The sequence below is a fragment of the Bos mutus genome, chromosome 23 (genome assembly GCF_027580195.1).
Source record: "Bos mutus isolate GX-2022 chromosome 23, NWIPB_WYAK_1.1, whole genome shotgun sequence".
NCBI lineage: Eukaryota > Metazoa > Chordata > Mammalia > Artiodactyla > Bovidae > Bos > Bos mutus.
This window is the reverse complement of record NC_091639.1, coordinates 36,303,903-36,321,419: the sequence shown is the minus strand read 5'-3', so window position 1 is coordinate 36,321,419 and position 17,517 is coordinate 36,303,903. Positions and strand designations below refer to the sequence as shown.

The 17,517-nt window shown below is 40.5% G+C and overlaps 1 protein-coding gene across 3 annotated transcripts in view; it reads right to left on the bottom strand.

Moving 5' to 3' along the window:
- Positions 1–17,517, bottom strand: part of KIF6 (kinesin family member 6) — a 428,472-nt gene that overhangs the window by 408,190 nt on the left and 2,765 nt on the right. For all 3 annotated transcript variants that reach the window (XM_070360917.1, XM_070360918.1, XM_070360916.1), the window contains exons 2-3: positions 15,424–15,533; positions 8,030–8,104 (exon numbers count right to left, since the gene is read on the bottom strand). In XM_070360917.1, the coding sequence (XP_070217018.1) occupies positions 8,030–8,104; positions 15,424–15,533 (185 nt within the window). The remainder of the gene's footprint in view (positions 1–8,029; positions 8,105–15,423; positions 15,534–17,517) is intronic.

Sequence of the window (17,517 nt, the reverse complement as noted above, 5' to 3'; positions counted from 1 at the left end):
ACATCATCATGCTTATCTTGGTCGTGAATATCTTTTTTGTACAGTTCTTCCTTTTAAATCCCGTTACCCTTCCCTGTTTTTAACTCATCAGGTAATGCTTTGTTTTTTGCTTCATTAAACAACTTTTGAAACTCAAGAGAAGAAAAATTTGTTAGTTATATTTCTGTTCTTTCGCTTGTTCCTTCTTTTGTTCTGATGTTCCAAGATTCATTCTTTTTTCATTTTCCTTCTTTTTAAGAACTTCATTTCTCCCTTCTTTTAGGGTAGATATGCTGGCAACTAATTCTCAGTCTTCTTTTGTCTGAAAATGTCTTTATTTCCCCTTTATTCCTGAAGGATAATTAATTACACTGGGAATAGGGTTCTGGGCTGAGAGTTCTTTTCCTTCAGCACTTGAGAATATTCTGCTACTTCCTTCTAGACTCCAAGCTTTCTGGAGTGGAGTATGAAAAACACTATAATTCAAACTATTTTTTCCATGTAGGTGCGATATCATTTCTTCCTCATTGTTTTCAGATATTTTTCTTTGTCTTTAGTTTTCTGAAGTTTAATGTTTGTTTTCAAGTGGATTTCTTTGAGTTTATCCTGTTTGGAACTTTCTCAGCTTCATAAAGTTCTAGGTTTATGCCTTTTGCCAAATTTTGGGAATCTTCAGTCATTATTTCCTTGAATGCTTTTCATCTATATTCTTTCTCCTGTCCTTCAGGACTCTGATAACATGAATGGTGGATCTTTTGCTGTAGTTCTCACAGGTCCCTGGGCATCTTTTTTTTTTTTTCCAGTCTATTTTCTAGTGCCCAAATTGGGTAATTTCTATTGTTACATATTAAAATTTATTGACTTTTTCATCTGACCTCTCCATCCTGTTATTGAACCCACCCACTATATTTTTAATTTCAGTTATTATATCTTAAGTCTAAAATTCCCATTTGGTTCTTCTTTATATCTTTTTTTTTTTTTCACCAAGACTTTATATCTTTTCATTTCTTTCAAACACTTTCATGATTGCTCAGTGAAACATTTTTTATGATGGTTGCTTTAAAATACTTGTCAGATCATTCTATGATCTGTGTTATAGGGTGGGGAGGCTGATGGTGGTGAACTCCAGGATCCCTGTAAGACTTCCACTGACAACCTGGGTGAGGCGAGAGGGGAAGTTGTTACCTCTGAGAGGGGAGGAAAGTCCTTCCACTCCTTCTCAGATACCACCCTGGCAGCAGCGGAATGGGGTGCCTTGTTATAGCCAGGCTTTGCTGGATGAAGGTGGGGCTGTGGGTTTTTCCATAGTATTTGGATGGAGTAGGGCAACCAGTATTTAAAAATATGTCTCACTGGGTTGCCCCCTTTCCTGGTGCCTTGGTTATAGACAGCAGAATTTGGCGGGCACTTTTGTCTTGACTTCCCTGGTGGCTCAGACGGTAAAGCATCTGTCTACAATGCGGGAGACCTGGGTTCGATCCCTGGGTCAAGAAGATTCCCTGGAGAAGGAAATGGCAACCCACTCCAGTACTCTTGCCTGGAAAATCCCATGGAGGGAGGAGCTTGGTGCAGGCTCCTGTCCATGGGGTCGCAAAGAGCCGGGCACGACTCAGCGACTTCACTTTCTTTACTTTTGTCTAAGTCTACTGGTGTTTCTTGGTTGCCAGTTTTTCTAGCATCCAGCCTGGAATACACCAGGCAACAACAGCAAAAAAACACACTGGAAACTCACTGCTGGGTCATTCCTTTAGGTCCTGAGGCCCTCTCACCAGTCTATCCTTTTATCTCTACCCTTTTATCTTTATGTTCTTTTAAATACAATGCCCAGAGTTTTTAGCAGCACTTAGTAAGAGGGTTGCAAGAGATGCAGGTTTGATCCCTGGGTCAGGAAGATTCCCCTGGAGAAGGAAATGGCAATCCACTGCAGTATTCTTACCTGGGGAATTCCAGGGAGAGAGGAGCCCGGTGGGCTACAGTCCATAAGGTCCCAAAAGAGTCCAACACAACTTAGCAACAAAAACAGCAAGGAAGAGACTTATAGAGAAGTACATCGATTTCACCTTTGTTTGGAGACAGAAGTGAGTGGGCAGAGTTTTAAAGTGCCAGAAATAATGAAGATTTCTAACTTTTCAACCCTTAGATTGAACAGGGCATTGACGTTCACAAAGTCCATTCACAGGCATTGCTTCTTTGCATCTTCAGAACCTGGTAAACTTGATATTATTAGCATCAGCCTTTTTCATATGGGAGAACTGGTTCAGAAGGGACATGCCTGACCCAGAGTCACACAATGAGTTATCACAGGGCTGAGGCCAGAACGTGATTATTCTACTTGTTGCAAAATTTTTTCGAGCCAAAGTAGAAGCATGAGTACATGGAGGCGAATAGCTGGCCAATGATATTAAATACTCTTCTGTGGCCCTCCTTGTCTCCCATTCTGCTTCTCTTGTCTTGAAGGTGCAGGATCTACATTCACTGCTTGTGCTGCAGGAACTGGGCAAGCGATGTGACCCACAACGTCACCAGCCAGGCCTGTTTTCTAGGGCACAGATGACAGCCCTGATGGGCTAGGCCCTGGCCCCATGGGAGGGTGGGACTACCTGCTCTGGGAGGAAACCCCTCAAACCAAGCCCTGGCCTCCCACCCAGTCAGAGCACAGGTGGACAGACATTCTTCCTGAGGTCATGACCCTGGGAGCTTTCTTTTCCCCTCAGGCTCTTCTTCTCATAAATTGACAGGCTGCCCTTGATATTGTTCACCATTCATGAAATCAAAGGTTAAAAAGCAGTGGTTCACAGTAGATTTTCAAAACCAACCTGGCTGCCTTGCAATGCAGAGGCTTTACCCATCCTGTGGGGCCCACTGTGGGGACCTACATCTTTGTCACAACCCGTCCTCCTGGCAATGTGCACCCTATTCATTTCAGTCCAATCATGTTCTTCTCTAACACTAAATCTCCAAATTTTTCCTAAAGCACTCACTGTACAAATTTCCTACATCTGAAGCTTTTAAGTATAACATAAGATTGGCTGGAACACTGGGATTCTGCAGATTTATGAGTGCATGTGATAAAACCTCCAAAACGTCTAGACCTCAAAGTTTTCTGAGTCAATCTTTAAGTAAAATTCACACTCCAGAATGATGTGCTATGTTCAGTCTGTGGCCTCAAGTATCCCCTCGTAGAGCACCACATACTCCCAAGATCGACACACTCCAGTCTGAGAAGCATAACCCCAGGTAACTTATCAAATAAAGCTACAAACTCTTTTCTATGGTTCAACAGCACACACTAAACACATCTGTGGACTTCCTAAAATTTATCTTTCCAAAAAGTTATTCCAAAACCAGTGAGCAAAAATTAATATGACAGAAGGTAGTTTTTATCTGTTGCTAAACAACAAAGGATATATTTCAGGAAAATAAAGTTTAGAAGAGGTGGGATGTGTTTCCTAGTGGAAACTGCCAAACAGCAAATAACCACAAAGATACAAGTTTAAAGCTTTATGAATTCTCACCACCAGTCCCGCAAATCTGCAGTCATGAGTCATATTACTGATTTGAATTAAGTAGGAAAAGGCATGTCTAAAAATAGTAAGATTCTTGAATTACAGAATTTTGGAAAGAAATATGATTAATTTTATTTAGCTCCAATTGCACTCAGTAACCAGAATTAAGCTACAATGGGTTAGCCCAATAGAGAAGTTTTAAAGCATGGTGGAGATGAACTGGATTTATGCTGGGAATTTGTTCCTGGAGATCAATCTTCATCAGGAGCAGACATTTCCATTTAACATCTAAAGTGGCACAGATTCCATTCACCAGGACTGCCAAGTTAAACAATTCTTTAATTTTTTTTCAATTTATGGGGGTAATTATTATTTCAAATATTGTATATAAATGAGATTTTATTGTTACCTTGTATTTTACCACTTCAGAGTCACACAATTCAAGTTTTCAGAAAGCATGAACATACTGCATATGACATATTTAAAGGAAATGAAAATAGTGATTCTCCTGGTTCTTAGTCCAGTGTTAATTTGCTTAATGACTCCCTCCTCTGCAGATGAATCAGAGAGAGGTGTGAGTTTGCCTCCACCTGTCCATCCAACGTTGAAGAACACTTTACAGCAGAGGAAGAGCCTGGATTACTGACAGTGACCAGAGTCCCTGGTGGTAAGCAACCACCAGGAGAAAAGAGCATTCTCACACCCAGCAGAGCCACTCAGGGACACCCTGCCCACAGCCCACACACCATTCCTTCACCACAGACATGAGGGGAGCCACGGAGAACAGAAACCACGTTCCCAAACAGACGACGGCCCTTGCAACTGACAGAGGTGAGCCCACCCCTGAGAATCACCAAACATCTGAGAAAATTCTGTAGGTGAAAAGCAAGGCACCAACTCTACAAAAGAAGAACATTCACACAGAGAAACTGCATGTAGAAAGAAAAGCCAGTGTTTCCAAGAAGGGATGCTAATTTTCTTCGGAAGGAGAAAGAAGGACATCACACCAATAAACAAGAATAGACCTTTTTTTTCATTTCCTACAAATGAAAAAATAAAATTGTAAAAGTTATTAATTTAAAAGGGAGGTGATAGAGAATACAAAAAGAAAAAAAAAATCCAAAAACATCTAGGACAAAAGTGTAATTCCTAAGAAATAAGGTCCAGATAGACCCTGGCATCTCTTCAGCAACACTGCATACAAGGAGACAATGATGCAATGTCTTCACAGTGATGAGAGAAATTATTTTTTAACCTAGAATTCTATACCTGGCCAAATGGTCATTTACTTGTGAAGGAGAATGAAAGCTTCAGAAAGCTCCTCAGTCTTGAGTGCTCGCTAAAAAAATTGTTAATGATGATTACCAGCAAAACTAAAAGAGAACCCAAGAAACAGACATAAGTATAAGAAACAGTGATGAGCAAAGAAACAAATAAAAGTTACAGGTAAGCTTAAGTAAATGTTGATCATGAAAATAACGACCCAGAATGGAATCATGGGTAGATCTCAACAGTTAAAGTGCTAGGAGAGTAGGAAAGGCAAAGTAAAAGTGTGCTAAGGGCCCTGCCCGAGCAGCAGAGGGCCAGACAAGCAAGAGGGAAGAAGTTTAGATGTTGAGAAAAAGCACAGATGAGCTTAAATATCTGAATTAAATCATAGAGACGTGTTTACACTTTGAGAGAGAAAATAAAGCAGCAAAAAACAACAAAGAGCACAAACAAAAAGCAAGAAAGGGGAAAAAATAGAGAGTATGATAAATGGGGAAAAAAATAAATAGAGAAGAAGAATTGCTCCAAACACTATTACAGTAACTATAATAAATATAAATAGGTTAAAGTAATTAATCAAATATCAGGGACTCTGAATTTGGCTATGAAGGCAAAGGTCTGCTATATTTTATTCACCAGACCTATATTTAAAAACGAAATGACCCAGGGAAGCTGAGTGAAGAGCTTGAGACAGAGAAACTAGATAAAGCCCAACAGGGGGGAAAAAAAAAAAAACCAGCAAAAACGGTTTCAGGAAAATTGGGATACAAGAAGAAAAGTATTAAAAAGGACAATGAGGAATGTTTCCTATTGATAAATGATATAATTCACTTGAGCAACCTCGATAACAACTTGAGCATCCTGGATAACAAAGCCCTGAGATCTTGTCATCATCAAGTCGGGTATCTCTGTCAGGTCATGAACAAGACAAATAAATCCCCAGCCTTCATGGAGCTTTTGTTCTGGTAGAAGGCTGACAAAAAAAAAAAAAAAACTAGTAAGGAAACTATATAGTATGTCAGATGCTAAAGCAAATATATAGGGAAGGGTGACAGGGAACACAGTTTCAAGTTGGGTACTAAGAACAGATGGCCTGACTGAGAAGGGGATACACGAGCAAAGGCCTCAAAAGAGCTCAGAAAGCAACTAGGCAGATTTCTGAAGGAAGAGAATTCCAGGCAGAGGGCACAGCAGGAGCCAGAGTGGGAAGTGGGCTCAAGATGGGAGAGGGAGTCAGTAATGGGGGGCAATAAATAGACATCCAGGAAACACAAACTGATGTCCCTTTCCCACAAGACACTGGGACATCACAAAATAAAACACACGAGATGAGCTACCTGAAAAATGACACAAACTGAAACATTACTAAAAAGAACAGAATTTTAAAAATAGACGACACCCAGTCAAGGAGACCTGAATTTAGAGAGATGCTACTGGACTGTGACTACAACTAAAATAGCTGCTGCTGCTGCTGCTGAGTCGCTTCAGTCGTGTCCGACTCTGTGCGACCCCATAGATGGAAGCCCACCAGGCTCCCCTGTCCCTGGGATTCTCCAGGCAAGAACACTGGAGTGGGTTGCCATTTCCTTCTTCAATGCATGAAAGTGAAAAGTGAAAGTGAAGTCGCTCAGTCGTGTCCGACTCTTGATGACCCCATGGACTGCAGCCTACCAGGCTCCTCAGTCCATGGGATTTTCCAGACAAGAGTACTGCAGTGGGGTGCCATTGCCTTCTCCGTAAAATAGCTTAAGCCTATTCAATTATATCTTACCAACTGTGATGGAAGACAGTATAAAAAGAGAATGGCTTAAGTTCAGGGATCTAATGGACAGCATGGTGACTGTAGCTAATAATACTCTTATATGTACCAAATACTTAAATGTTGCTACGAGGGCAAATCTGAAATGTTCTTAGCACAAAAAAGAAATGGGAACTATGTGATGAGATGGACGTGGTAGCTGATACTATGGTGATAATCATTTTGGGTGACATCATTTATAAATGTGTCAAAGCAACACATATACCTTAAACTTACACAATGTCATATGTCAATTATATCTCGATAAAGCTGGGGGGGAAAGAGAGAAGGGCATGGTTTGAGTAGTATTCATGAAACAGGTACTTTGGAGACAATATGTGTTGATACATTTTCGGCAAGGTTGTGGTTGAGAATGCACTGATCAGTAGACTTGAAAAATGAGTTTGTTCAGCAGAAGTATTTTTCATTCTAGTCATAAAGATAGAAGTATCTGGGGATACTTAGATCATTAAAATCACCCAGTAATTTCAGGAGCTGAAAGCCACCTTATTAGTAGTAATTTCCCATATAGACTCCCTATAGGAGAAGGTGCTTATCTAAGGACTTGAGCATCTAGTACCAAGGAGACTTCACCAACATATATTAATAAAATGGCACTCTGATTTATTCAGAATTATTTATTCTCAGGTGAGTTTGGTTTTAGTAGCCAGCAGCCCACAACTACCTGGATATGCAGAAACAAAAGGGACCTAAGTGAAGAGCCGCCAAGTTTTGAAATAGAGTTATTACCCTGAGGTAGAGTTGGGTCTGGAAAAGGCAATGGCACCCCACTCCAGTACTCCTGCCTGGAGAATCCCAAGGACGGAGGAGTCTGGTAGGCTTCAGTCCATGGGGTCTTGAAGAGTCGGACACGACTGAGGGACTTCACTTTCACTTTTCACTTTCATGCATTGGAGAAGGAAATGGCAACCCACTCCAGTGTTCTTGCCTGGAGAATCCCAGGGATGCTGGAGCCTGGTGGGCTGCCGTCTGTGGGGACGCACAGAGTCGGACACGACTGAAGCGACTTAGCAGCAGCAGCAGCAGAGCTGGGTCAATCAGAATTAGGCCTTCCAGGTGTCACAGTCCTTCATCCATCTAACCATAGGCGTGAAATACTGTCCTGAGCAAACAGCACTGGACCTAACAGTTAGACAACCATCTAGGACTCTGCCACCACTAGCTACCAGCCCTGAGCAGTGCTACTTAGTCTCTCCAATCCTCGGAGATTTACATATCTTTCAAAATGGGAGTAGTAATAGCTCTTCTATCCATCTGATCGGTTTGTTTTGAGGCTCAGTATCTAAATCTAAAACAAACAAGCTGTGAGAAGAGAAAGTATTAGCACTGCCATCATCACATGCCCTGTAGCCTGAGTATATAATTGATAGACTGAAGTGCATTACCACAATTATCTGAGAATTGAAGGCAAGATGAAAAACCACTAACCCACTGAACAAAATATAGGAAATCCTACCTCTCAGCAACTGGTTTGGCAATGTTTTCAAAAATGGTCTCCTGCTTTGCATCCTGATCAAAAATCCTTTGAAATCTGCAAATGTGAAAACAGTAATTATTTAAAAGCTGAGCCTTCAAACCCTATTGGATTAATCCATTTTTTTCGTCCTAAAAGCTCTGTAAATTACCCCATATTTACATCACTAGGCTTACCTAACCTAACACAATGTTTGCCCTGTAGCCCCAAACACACTGAGCTCTTGTACCCCTGTATACAAATGGTGAGTAAACAGTATTGCTTTGACAAGATCTGCACAATAAATCCCTCTGAAAAACTGCAGCAGCTTTGAACCAAATAATAAACTGTGTGTTTTTTAGCTCTCAAGAGGGACAGTGTCTGCAATTGGCATCAAATTCAGATCGAGATTAAGTGCATGAAATGGAAACCCAAGAACAGGACGTAAACAGCCAAAGAACTTCTGATGTCTGACCTGCAAGAGAAAGACGCAGCTGTGAAATGCATGATCATTGAACTCAGTTTTAATGTCTTGAGTTGAGGTTTATTTTCCATTAGTTACCGCATCCTAGGATCAGCTACTTAATTCTCAGGATAGTTTATTTCATTTTGTTGCTCAAAGTCAAAAGTCAAACAGTAAGTTAAAATAGAGCTGCATTGTAAAGGAAATCTTGATGTGACTGGCACAGCTAGGGGACCGGGGAGATAGGATGGTGTCCACTGCACTCTTATTACCTTAGCTTAGGACAGGATCACGAGCACTGCCAACACCGGGAGGAGGCGCTGTGCTGTGTGTGCTTAGTCACTTAGTTGTGTCTGACTCTTTGCGACCCCATGGACTGTAGCCTGTCAGGCCCTTCTGTCCATGCAGATTCTCCAGGCAAGAATACTGGAGTGGGTTGCCATGCCCTCTTCCAGGGGATCCTCCCAACCCAGGAACTGAACCCAGGTCTCCTACACGGCAGGTGGATCCTTTACCATCTGAGCCACCAGGGAAGCCCCAGGAAGATGCTCAACCCATCCTTATACAGTGTTTACGCACTACCAGCAAGTATGGCCCCCATTCCAAACATCATGAAGAAAGAGACAGCAAGACAAATGGGGGAAGGAAAGGTGAGAAGCAGGGAAAAGGCAAGGAGAAGGCGGAGAGACAGAGAGAGAGGGAATATAAGTGGACGGGGCAAAACGTTAATAAATTGGTGACTCTCCCACAAAGGGTAAAGGAGATTTGATTGCATTATTCCTCCACTTCTTCTGCATAGTTAAAAGTTTTCGAAATAAAAATTGGGAGGGGGAGGATTTTAGAGCAAAGCCTTTGAAACATACACGTCCTAAGCAGCTTTCAAAGTGGTGTGTGTGTCTGCCCACACCAATGAATTGGGCACCAGTTCAATTAAAGTAGAGATGACATGAAATGTAGGTTTGTTTTCACTACTAAGGAGTTCAGAAGGATGTCTGGAGCTGGGTTGGAAATATAAAATGGAATGAATTTCACTGTCTTTCAACAACATTCATTTCAAAAGATTCCTATAGCATAACAACCACCCTTTTGAAGAAGCAAATAATGAAACTGTATATAAAGAGAGATTGTAAGGCGCTCTGGGTACTCATTTAGCAGACAGGATTATAATTTAGCAATATTTACTGAGTGTGCCCAGAACACTCCTCAAGACCCCAAAGGTGTTTGAGGGCTTCAGATACGAATATTGAGATAACGCGGCTGCTCAAGTGCTCTTTGGAGAACTGCCCACTGTGATGTCTGAGCACGGACCCAGTGGCGCTTTTCAGTGATGACGATGTTTCTGAGGCTGTTTTGATTCTTTTACCAAGTTGGTGATGACTGAGTAAATGAATTAGTCATTCCCAAGCCTACTTCCTTACACTTCCCTGGTGGCTCAGATGGTAAACAATCTGCCTGCAATGCAGGGCACCTGGGTTTGATCCCTGGGTCGGGAAGATCCCCCTAGAGAAGGGAACAGCAACCCACTCCAGTATTCTTGCCTGGAGAATCCCATGGACAGAGGAGCCTGGTGGGCTACAGTCCATGGAGTCGCAAAGAGTCAGACACGACTGAGGGACTAACACAGATACACAGCCCCAATTCCTGAAGGGGAATGACATCTACCATCGTGTAAACCAAAGAGATGGGAGGAGGTTCAATAAATCATACATTGTGCATTAAACATCAAATATAATCACTCTCAAACATCTTCTTTTATATAACAGAGTTGTACAATAATCTGGAAATTCATTATGATCAGCTGTCTTCTGAAACCCACTAAAAAGCAAAATAAAATCATAGAGTTTAAGAGGTTTAATCTAATCCTTTCCAGAAGAAGAAACTGAGACTTGGAGAGATAAAGCAATTTACTTTTGGTCCTGGAGCTAATCCATCGTGTGTCTTGAGATATAACTTAAGTTCCCTGATTCCAAGCAGGTCCTTTAATTTATTAGGAGGTCATGTTATTGCTGTTGTTCAGTTGCTCAGTCATGTCCAACTCTTTGTGGCCCTATAGACTGCAGCACACCAGGCTTCCCTATCCTTCACTATCTCTCAGAGCTTGCTCAAACTAGTGTCTATTGAGTAGGTGATGCCATTCACCATTTCATCCTCTGTTGTCCCCTTTTCCTGACTTCAATCTTTCCTAACATTAGGGTCTTTTTCACTGAGCCTGCTCTTTGTAACACGTAGCCAAAGTTTTGGAGCTTCAGTTTCAGCATCAATCCTTCCAGTGGATATTCAGGGTTGACTTCCCTTAGGAGTGACTGGTTTGATCTCCTTGCTGTCCAAGGGAATCTCAAGAGTTTTCTCCAGCACCACAGTTTGAAAGCATCAATTCTTCAGTGCTCAGCCTTTTTTATTGCCTAGCTCTCACATTCATACATAACTACTGGAAAAACCATAGCTTTGACTATATGGACCTTTGTAGGCAAAGTAACGTTTCTGCTTTTTAATAGGTTTGTCATAGCTTTTCTTCCAAGGAGTAACCATCTTTTAATTTCATGGCTGCAGTCACCATCTGCAGTGATTTTGGAGCCCAAGAAAATAAAGCCTGTCACTGTTTCCACTGTTTCCCCATCTAGTTGCCATAAAGTGATAGGACCAGATGCCATGATCTTCATTTTTTGAATGTTGAGTTTCAAGCCAGCTTTTTCACTCTCCTCTTTCACCTTCCTTCATCAAGAGGCTCTTAATTCCTCTTCACTTTCTGCCATAAGGGTGGTGTCATCTGCATATCTGAAGTTATTGATATTTCTCCCCACTGCCTTGATTCTAGCTTGTGCTTCATCCAGCCCAGAATTTCACATGATGTACTCTGCATATAAGTTAAATAAGCAGGGTGACAAATAGCCTTGACATACTCCTTTCCCAATTTTGAACCAGTCCATTGTCCACATCCAGTTCTAACTGTTGCTTCTTGACCTACATACAGGTTTCTCAGGAGGCAGGTAAGGTGGTATGGTAGTCCCTTCTCTTTAAGAATTTTCCACAGTTTGTTGTGATCTACACAGTCAAAGGCTTTAGCATAGTCAATGAAGTAGAAGTAGATGGTTTTCCGGAATTCTCTAGCTTTTTCTATGGTGCAACGGACATTGGCAATTTGATCTCTGGTTCTTCTACCTTTTCTAAATCCAGCTTGTACATCTGGAAGTTCTTGGTTCACATACTGTTGAAGACTGGCTTGAAGAATTTTGAGCATTACTTTGCTAGCATGTGAAATGAGTGCAGTTGTGTGGTAGTTTGAAGATTCTTTGGCATTGCCCTCCTTTAGGATTGGAAGATTGTGTTAAGTTTTCCCTACAGTGTTAGTCACCCAGTCGTGCCCGACTCTTTGTGACCCGATGGACCGCAGCCCACCAGGCTCCTCCGTCCTTAGTCCATGAGATTTTCCAGGCAAGGATACTGGAGTGGGTTGCCATTTCCTTCTCCAGGGCATCTTCCCAACCCAAGGATCGAACCCGGGTTTCCTGCATTGCATGCAGATTCTTTACCGACTGAGCTACAAGGGAAGCCCATACTCCATTTCAAATGTGGTACATGCTGATTTCTTCTCATCCCAAACTGGCTTCTTCTTGTCTTCTCCATCCTAGTAAGTGCCAACTCCACTTTTTTCAAAGTTCAGTCCAAAACCTTAGAACATATGCTTGACTCCTCTCTTTCCATTGTACTCTGTATCCAACCCATCAGCAAACTCTGCTAGTCTGACCTTCAAAATACAGCCAGAAGAACCCAATTACTTCTCAACATTTCCACTAGCTACTACTCTGGCCCAAGCAACCATAGTTTCTTGCCTGGTCTCCCTTGGCCCCCTTTCAGTCCATTATCTACACATTGGCAAGAATGATCCTGCTAAACCATAAGTGAAATTAGTCTATTATTCTGTTCACAACCCTCCATTACCTTCCCTGAGCACTTCAGGAAAAGCTCCAAAGGACCTGGCCACTCTGTTATCCCTTAGCCTTCGTCTCCCTCCAGCCCTCTTGCTCACTGTCTTCTAGCCACACACATTCCTTGTGCTTCTTCAAGCAAGCCAGGCACTCTCTCATCCCAGGAACTCCATTCTTGCTCTATCCTGATCCTGGAATTCCCATCCCTCACACAGCAGAGTGTCTGGTTTCCTTACTTCCTTCAAGTTTCTGTTAAAATGTTCACCTTCTCTGAAGCCCCTGTGAAAAACTGCAGCCATGCCTCCAGTTTGCTGTCCCTCATCCCAGCAATCTTTATTCGCCTTTCCTTACCGTATTTTCCTCAATAGCACTCAATACTTTCTGACATACACACACTGCCTGTTCATCTTTTCCCACTAAAATGCAAGTACCTGAGAGCAAAAGTTTGGTGCATTCCTTGCTGTATTCCTGGCCATTAAAACAGCACACAGTGGACGAGTAATAAAGATTTACCGACTGCATGAATTTTCTTGGGTGAAAACAGCATTTAAGATGCTTAAATATTTTATCTCTGAACATACATAATTTACTAATTTCTTTATTTAAAATACTAAAGCCAATATTTTTTGTTTCTATCATCCTATAGGTGACACAAATTGAAAGTTCTTCCTATTCTCTGACTTGTGGGGATAACATAATGGAAATTGGAAAGCTCAGTGGATTTTGGGAAGCTCATGAAGAAAAAAAATCCCTTAATTTTACTTTTCTAAATTTAATCTTATTTTATGTATATGGATCATACTACACACTCTGTATTTATAACTGAATTTAATTCATTCAGCAATGTAATCAGATATCTTTCTATGAAAATAAATCTTACTTTATTACATCAAATAAAATAAAGATTTTTAATTCAGAGGTTTACAAAGAATGATCAAGAGATTTAAAAATAATAAGCAAACAGCACTTTTTCAATAAGCGTATGTGCAAATATACTGTTTATATCTGCATAACATACAGTATACTTTGGAAATGGCCAAAAGATAGCTGCTGCTGCTGCTGCTAAGTCGCTTCAGTCGTGTCCGACTCTGTGCGACCCCATAGACGGCAACCCACCAGGCTCCCCCATCCCTGGGATTCTCCAGGCAAGAATACTGGAGTGGGTTGCCATTTCCTTCTCCAATGCATGAAAGGGAAAAGTGAAAGTGAAGTCGCTCAGTCATGTCTGACTCTTAGCAACCCCATGGACTGCAGCCTTCCAGGCTCCTCCGTCCATGGGATTTTCCAGGCAAGAGTACTGGAGTGGGGTGCCATTGCCTTCTTCAAAAGATAGGGACATGGCCAATTGTTTCTTAGCCATCAAACAGAATCAAGCTGAACACAATGTTTTAGGAAATTGTGGCTTTGTGGAGACAGGCCTAGCCCAGTTGTCATTAAGTCATAGCTAGTAAGGTATGTAGTATGCTTATACCAGTGGGAGAATGCCACCTTCAGAAAAGTAAGTCATGTATTACAAGGCTACTCCTTAAGGGACAGAATACAAGGCAATGAGGAGCCACAAAGACAAGGTTAGACCTACCTCACCATGCAACCCTGGGCTAGTCCTTCTGCTGTGCTTACTGTAAAAGGAGCCACAAGACAAAGATGGGCTGGAGGTGGTGGGAGAGATAACCATGACAGACATAATAGGGGGAGTTGTGAAGACCAAAGAGAATCTTTATGAGACAAAGTCATCATCATCATCACCATCATAATGAGGAGGGAGGAGAAATAAGAAGTAGAGAGAGAGAAACACACAAAAAATATCTGAGGTGGTTCTATCCATGCACAAGGGCAGGAACAGTCTCAAATTAAGGCCCATGCAGAACAGCCTAGAACACAAGAGAGCAATTAGGACGCCTTCAGCAGGACCACACAGAGTCGCTCAGTTGTCTCCGACTGTTTGTGATGCTATGGATTGTAGCTCGCCAGGCTCCTCTGTCCATGAAAATTTCCAGGCAAGAATACTGGAGTGGGTAGCCATTCCCTTCTCATTTGGCCCAGAGATTAAATATGGGTTTAACTTGAGCTCAAACTTCTCCAGAAATTAAAAGTGTGGATTAAAAGAAATTATGCCATCTGAAATTATGCCATCTGGAGAGTAAAGACCGTATGCAACAGCCATAATCTCCAAATGTAAGGCCTGCCTACTAGGAGAGTATTTGGACCAAAGGCACAGATGACAATCCAGGAGTGGCTGAATGTTGCTTGCATCTTGCAGTTCAGCACTGTGCCAGAGAAATAAAATGCAACCCATAAATATGAGTATATATTTAACATTTTTACTAGCCACATTGTTGAACTGAAGTGAAACAGGTGAAATTAAATTTAATAATATATTTTAGCACAATATATTCAACATGTTTTCACTTTACTGTGTAGTTAATATGAAAAGAATTATTGAGCTTTTTTATATTCTTTATTTCATAGTAATCTTTCAAAAACCCTTGATATGTCTCATACTCACAGCACATCTCAATTCAGACCAGCTCCATTTCAAGTGCTTAAGAGCTACACGTGGCGAGTGGCTGGTACAACAGACAGTACAGGTACAGAGTGTACACATGCACAGGTGAGGTCATTATGCCTTTTAGGTTATTAAGAAAGCTCACCTATTCAGCATACAGATTGTTCCTTAAGTTGTCATCTTTAATAAATTTTAGTCATGCATTGAACGTCCTATAAATGGGCCAAGAAGGAAAAAGATAACACTTGATAAACAGATGTAATTAAAAAAAAAAAAAGAGTAGGATCTTAGGATATCCTGTTGGATACAGAAATATACCCCCTTTTTAATTCTGGGCACAGCAATGAAAAGACAACTTGAATTCTATTTACTAGATAAGACAGAGAACTGTACTACATTCTCCCCAAGAAATGATACCAATGATTTCACAGTGGATATTAAAGCAGGACAAGAGTTACTTCAATAGTAAAACAGAACTGAAGATGAAAAAAGGAAAGCTTACTTAAATCTGTAGCTTTCTCGCTTATTATTCACAAATCCATCTGCCAAATCACGAGGTAAGATAATTTCCAAGCTAGGTGTTAATTTTTCATCTTCATCTATGGAATAAATCTGCAAATATGAAGACAACAAATGGATATAAAATGATAAAATTATGACTTGAACAATGACCATGTTATTATGACATACATTGTAATAGTATTTTAAAAACTGTACTTTTCAGATAAAAAGTCATAACACAGCACAACTTGGATAATTTTCCTGTTTAAACTCTGTGCACACTCAAACAAATATATGGAACTGAACAAAAAGTAAAACCTAAATCAATGTCTGATCAAAACTCAGATCCTCTTTGCATTATCTAATACTTAAATTTGAGTATTTGAGTGTCTGTCTCCATTGTTGAGAAAATAATAGCCCTGACAACAACATATTATCTAAGTATTGCTTTGGAATTATGTACCAGAAATTAACATTTTACTACAACCAATAAGCATTTCTCAGCATTTACAAAATGCTAGACACAGAGATGAAAGGCCTGGGTCTGAGCCCTCTCAGAGAGCTCACAAGAATGCCCTAATTCAAGTTATGTTCAAAGAAGCCCGAGTTTCCATGAGACATATTTAAGCATTTGATAAAAGACATGTGGTTTCAAAAGACACATGTAATTCACGTCTTTGATGTCATTTTCTAGGTTCTCCTCCCAGCTCAGCCACTAATTAGAAAATGACCTGAGAGAAATCACTTAACCTCTTTAAGCAGATAGGGAAATGAAGGGTCTTAACCAACCCCCTTTACAACTGTAATATTCTGATTCTCTTCTTGGTTATCTATCCCTTTACTTATTGGCCAGGAAAAGCAAGAGTCCAGCCTATAAACAGATCATAGGGAATAAATAGAAGTCTACAATTTGATGTCCAAAGACCTGGGTCTAACACTGATCTCAGTTTACCAGCTGTGTGACCAGTCACCGCTTTTAGCGTCTCAGAACATACATAAGATGAAGAACACAGAATCGCCTCCATTACAAGATTGCTGTGGGGATCAAATGATGTCATGGAAATAGAAGCATTTTGTAATGCACCATAAAAAATGTTAGTCATTAGGTTTAGAAGTTTTTAAAAAAGACTTTTTGTCTTTCACCAAGAAATAAAATTCTTTCTAACAAGCAATACTTCCCGTTTAAGACCCATTTAGATGCTTGATTATGGGGGGAAATTCATATTCTGAAATAAGTAAAAAGCCTGCCTAAATCTCCAGAAAGTCTGAATAATTTTCCTAAGCAGATTTTTATTGAGCTCTCTCACTTAAAATGTGAGGAATTCATGTAAGAAAAGTCATGCTGTAAAATAAAATTATTCATAGAAAGTTATGGCATCACGTCCAAGGCTTTCTGGTTAGATTTTCTCAGGAGACATTTAAAAATTATATTCTATAGGGCACTACATTGTTTTTTTAAAAAAAGGTTAATGGTTAGACAGGTGAGTGAAAAGGGTGAGTAAGACAAAAAAAGTGTACAGGAGTGAGGGATGCCATACATTTTTTAAAAACCTGTAACAGTACTTAGAAGACAAAAAGGGCCAATATATTAACAGAGTAGGAACAGTGACTTTCCACTCCTCTCATTAAGCCATTCTTTCAGGCATTAAGAAAAGCCCACAACAAGAAAACTTGTTTAGTCTAATAGATTGGCTTTCTACCGTTAGTCATAAAAATATTTGAGATGGAGCTGTTCTTTAATAGGAGACAATTAGACCAATGCAAGGATGACTATGAAGATATTTCAAAATATACAAAGCACTATGCAAATGAAAAGCACTGCTACTGTTAAAATTATCACAGAGGGTCATCTTATGTATCTTTTAATACACTAATCTATAAATTATCATCATTTAATTTATAGTGTCTCAGGGAGTATGATTAATGAAGTAACAGAGCCACAAAATGAAGAAAAAACATACCTTTGAGTCACTCTTAGTTTAATGCTACAAAGAGTATATTTAATCAGAGAAACAACTACACAACCTTTGGGAGCAAAAGTACAGGGTGCCAACAGTGGGATTTCTAAGGAAGGGTTCAGTTCAGTTCAGTCGCT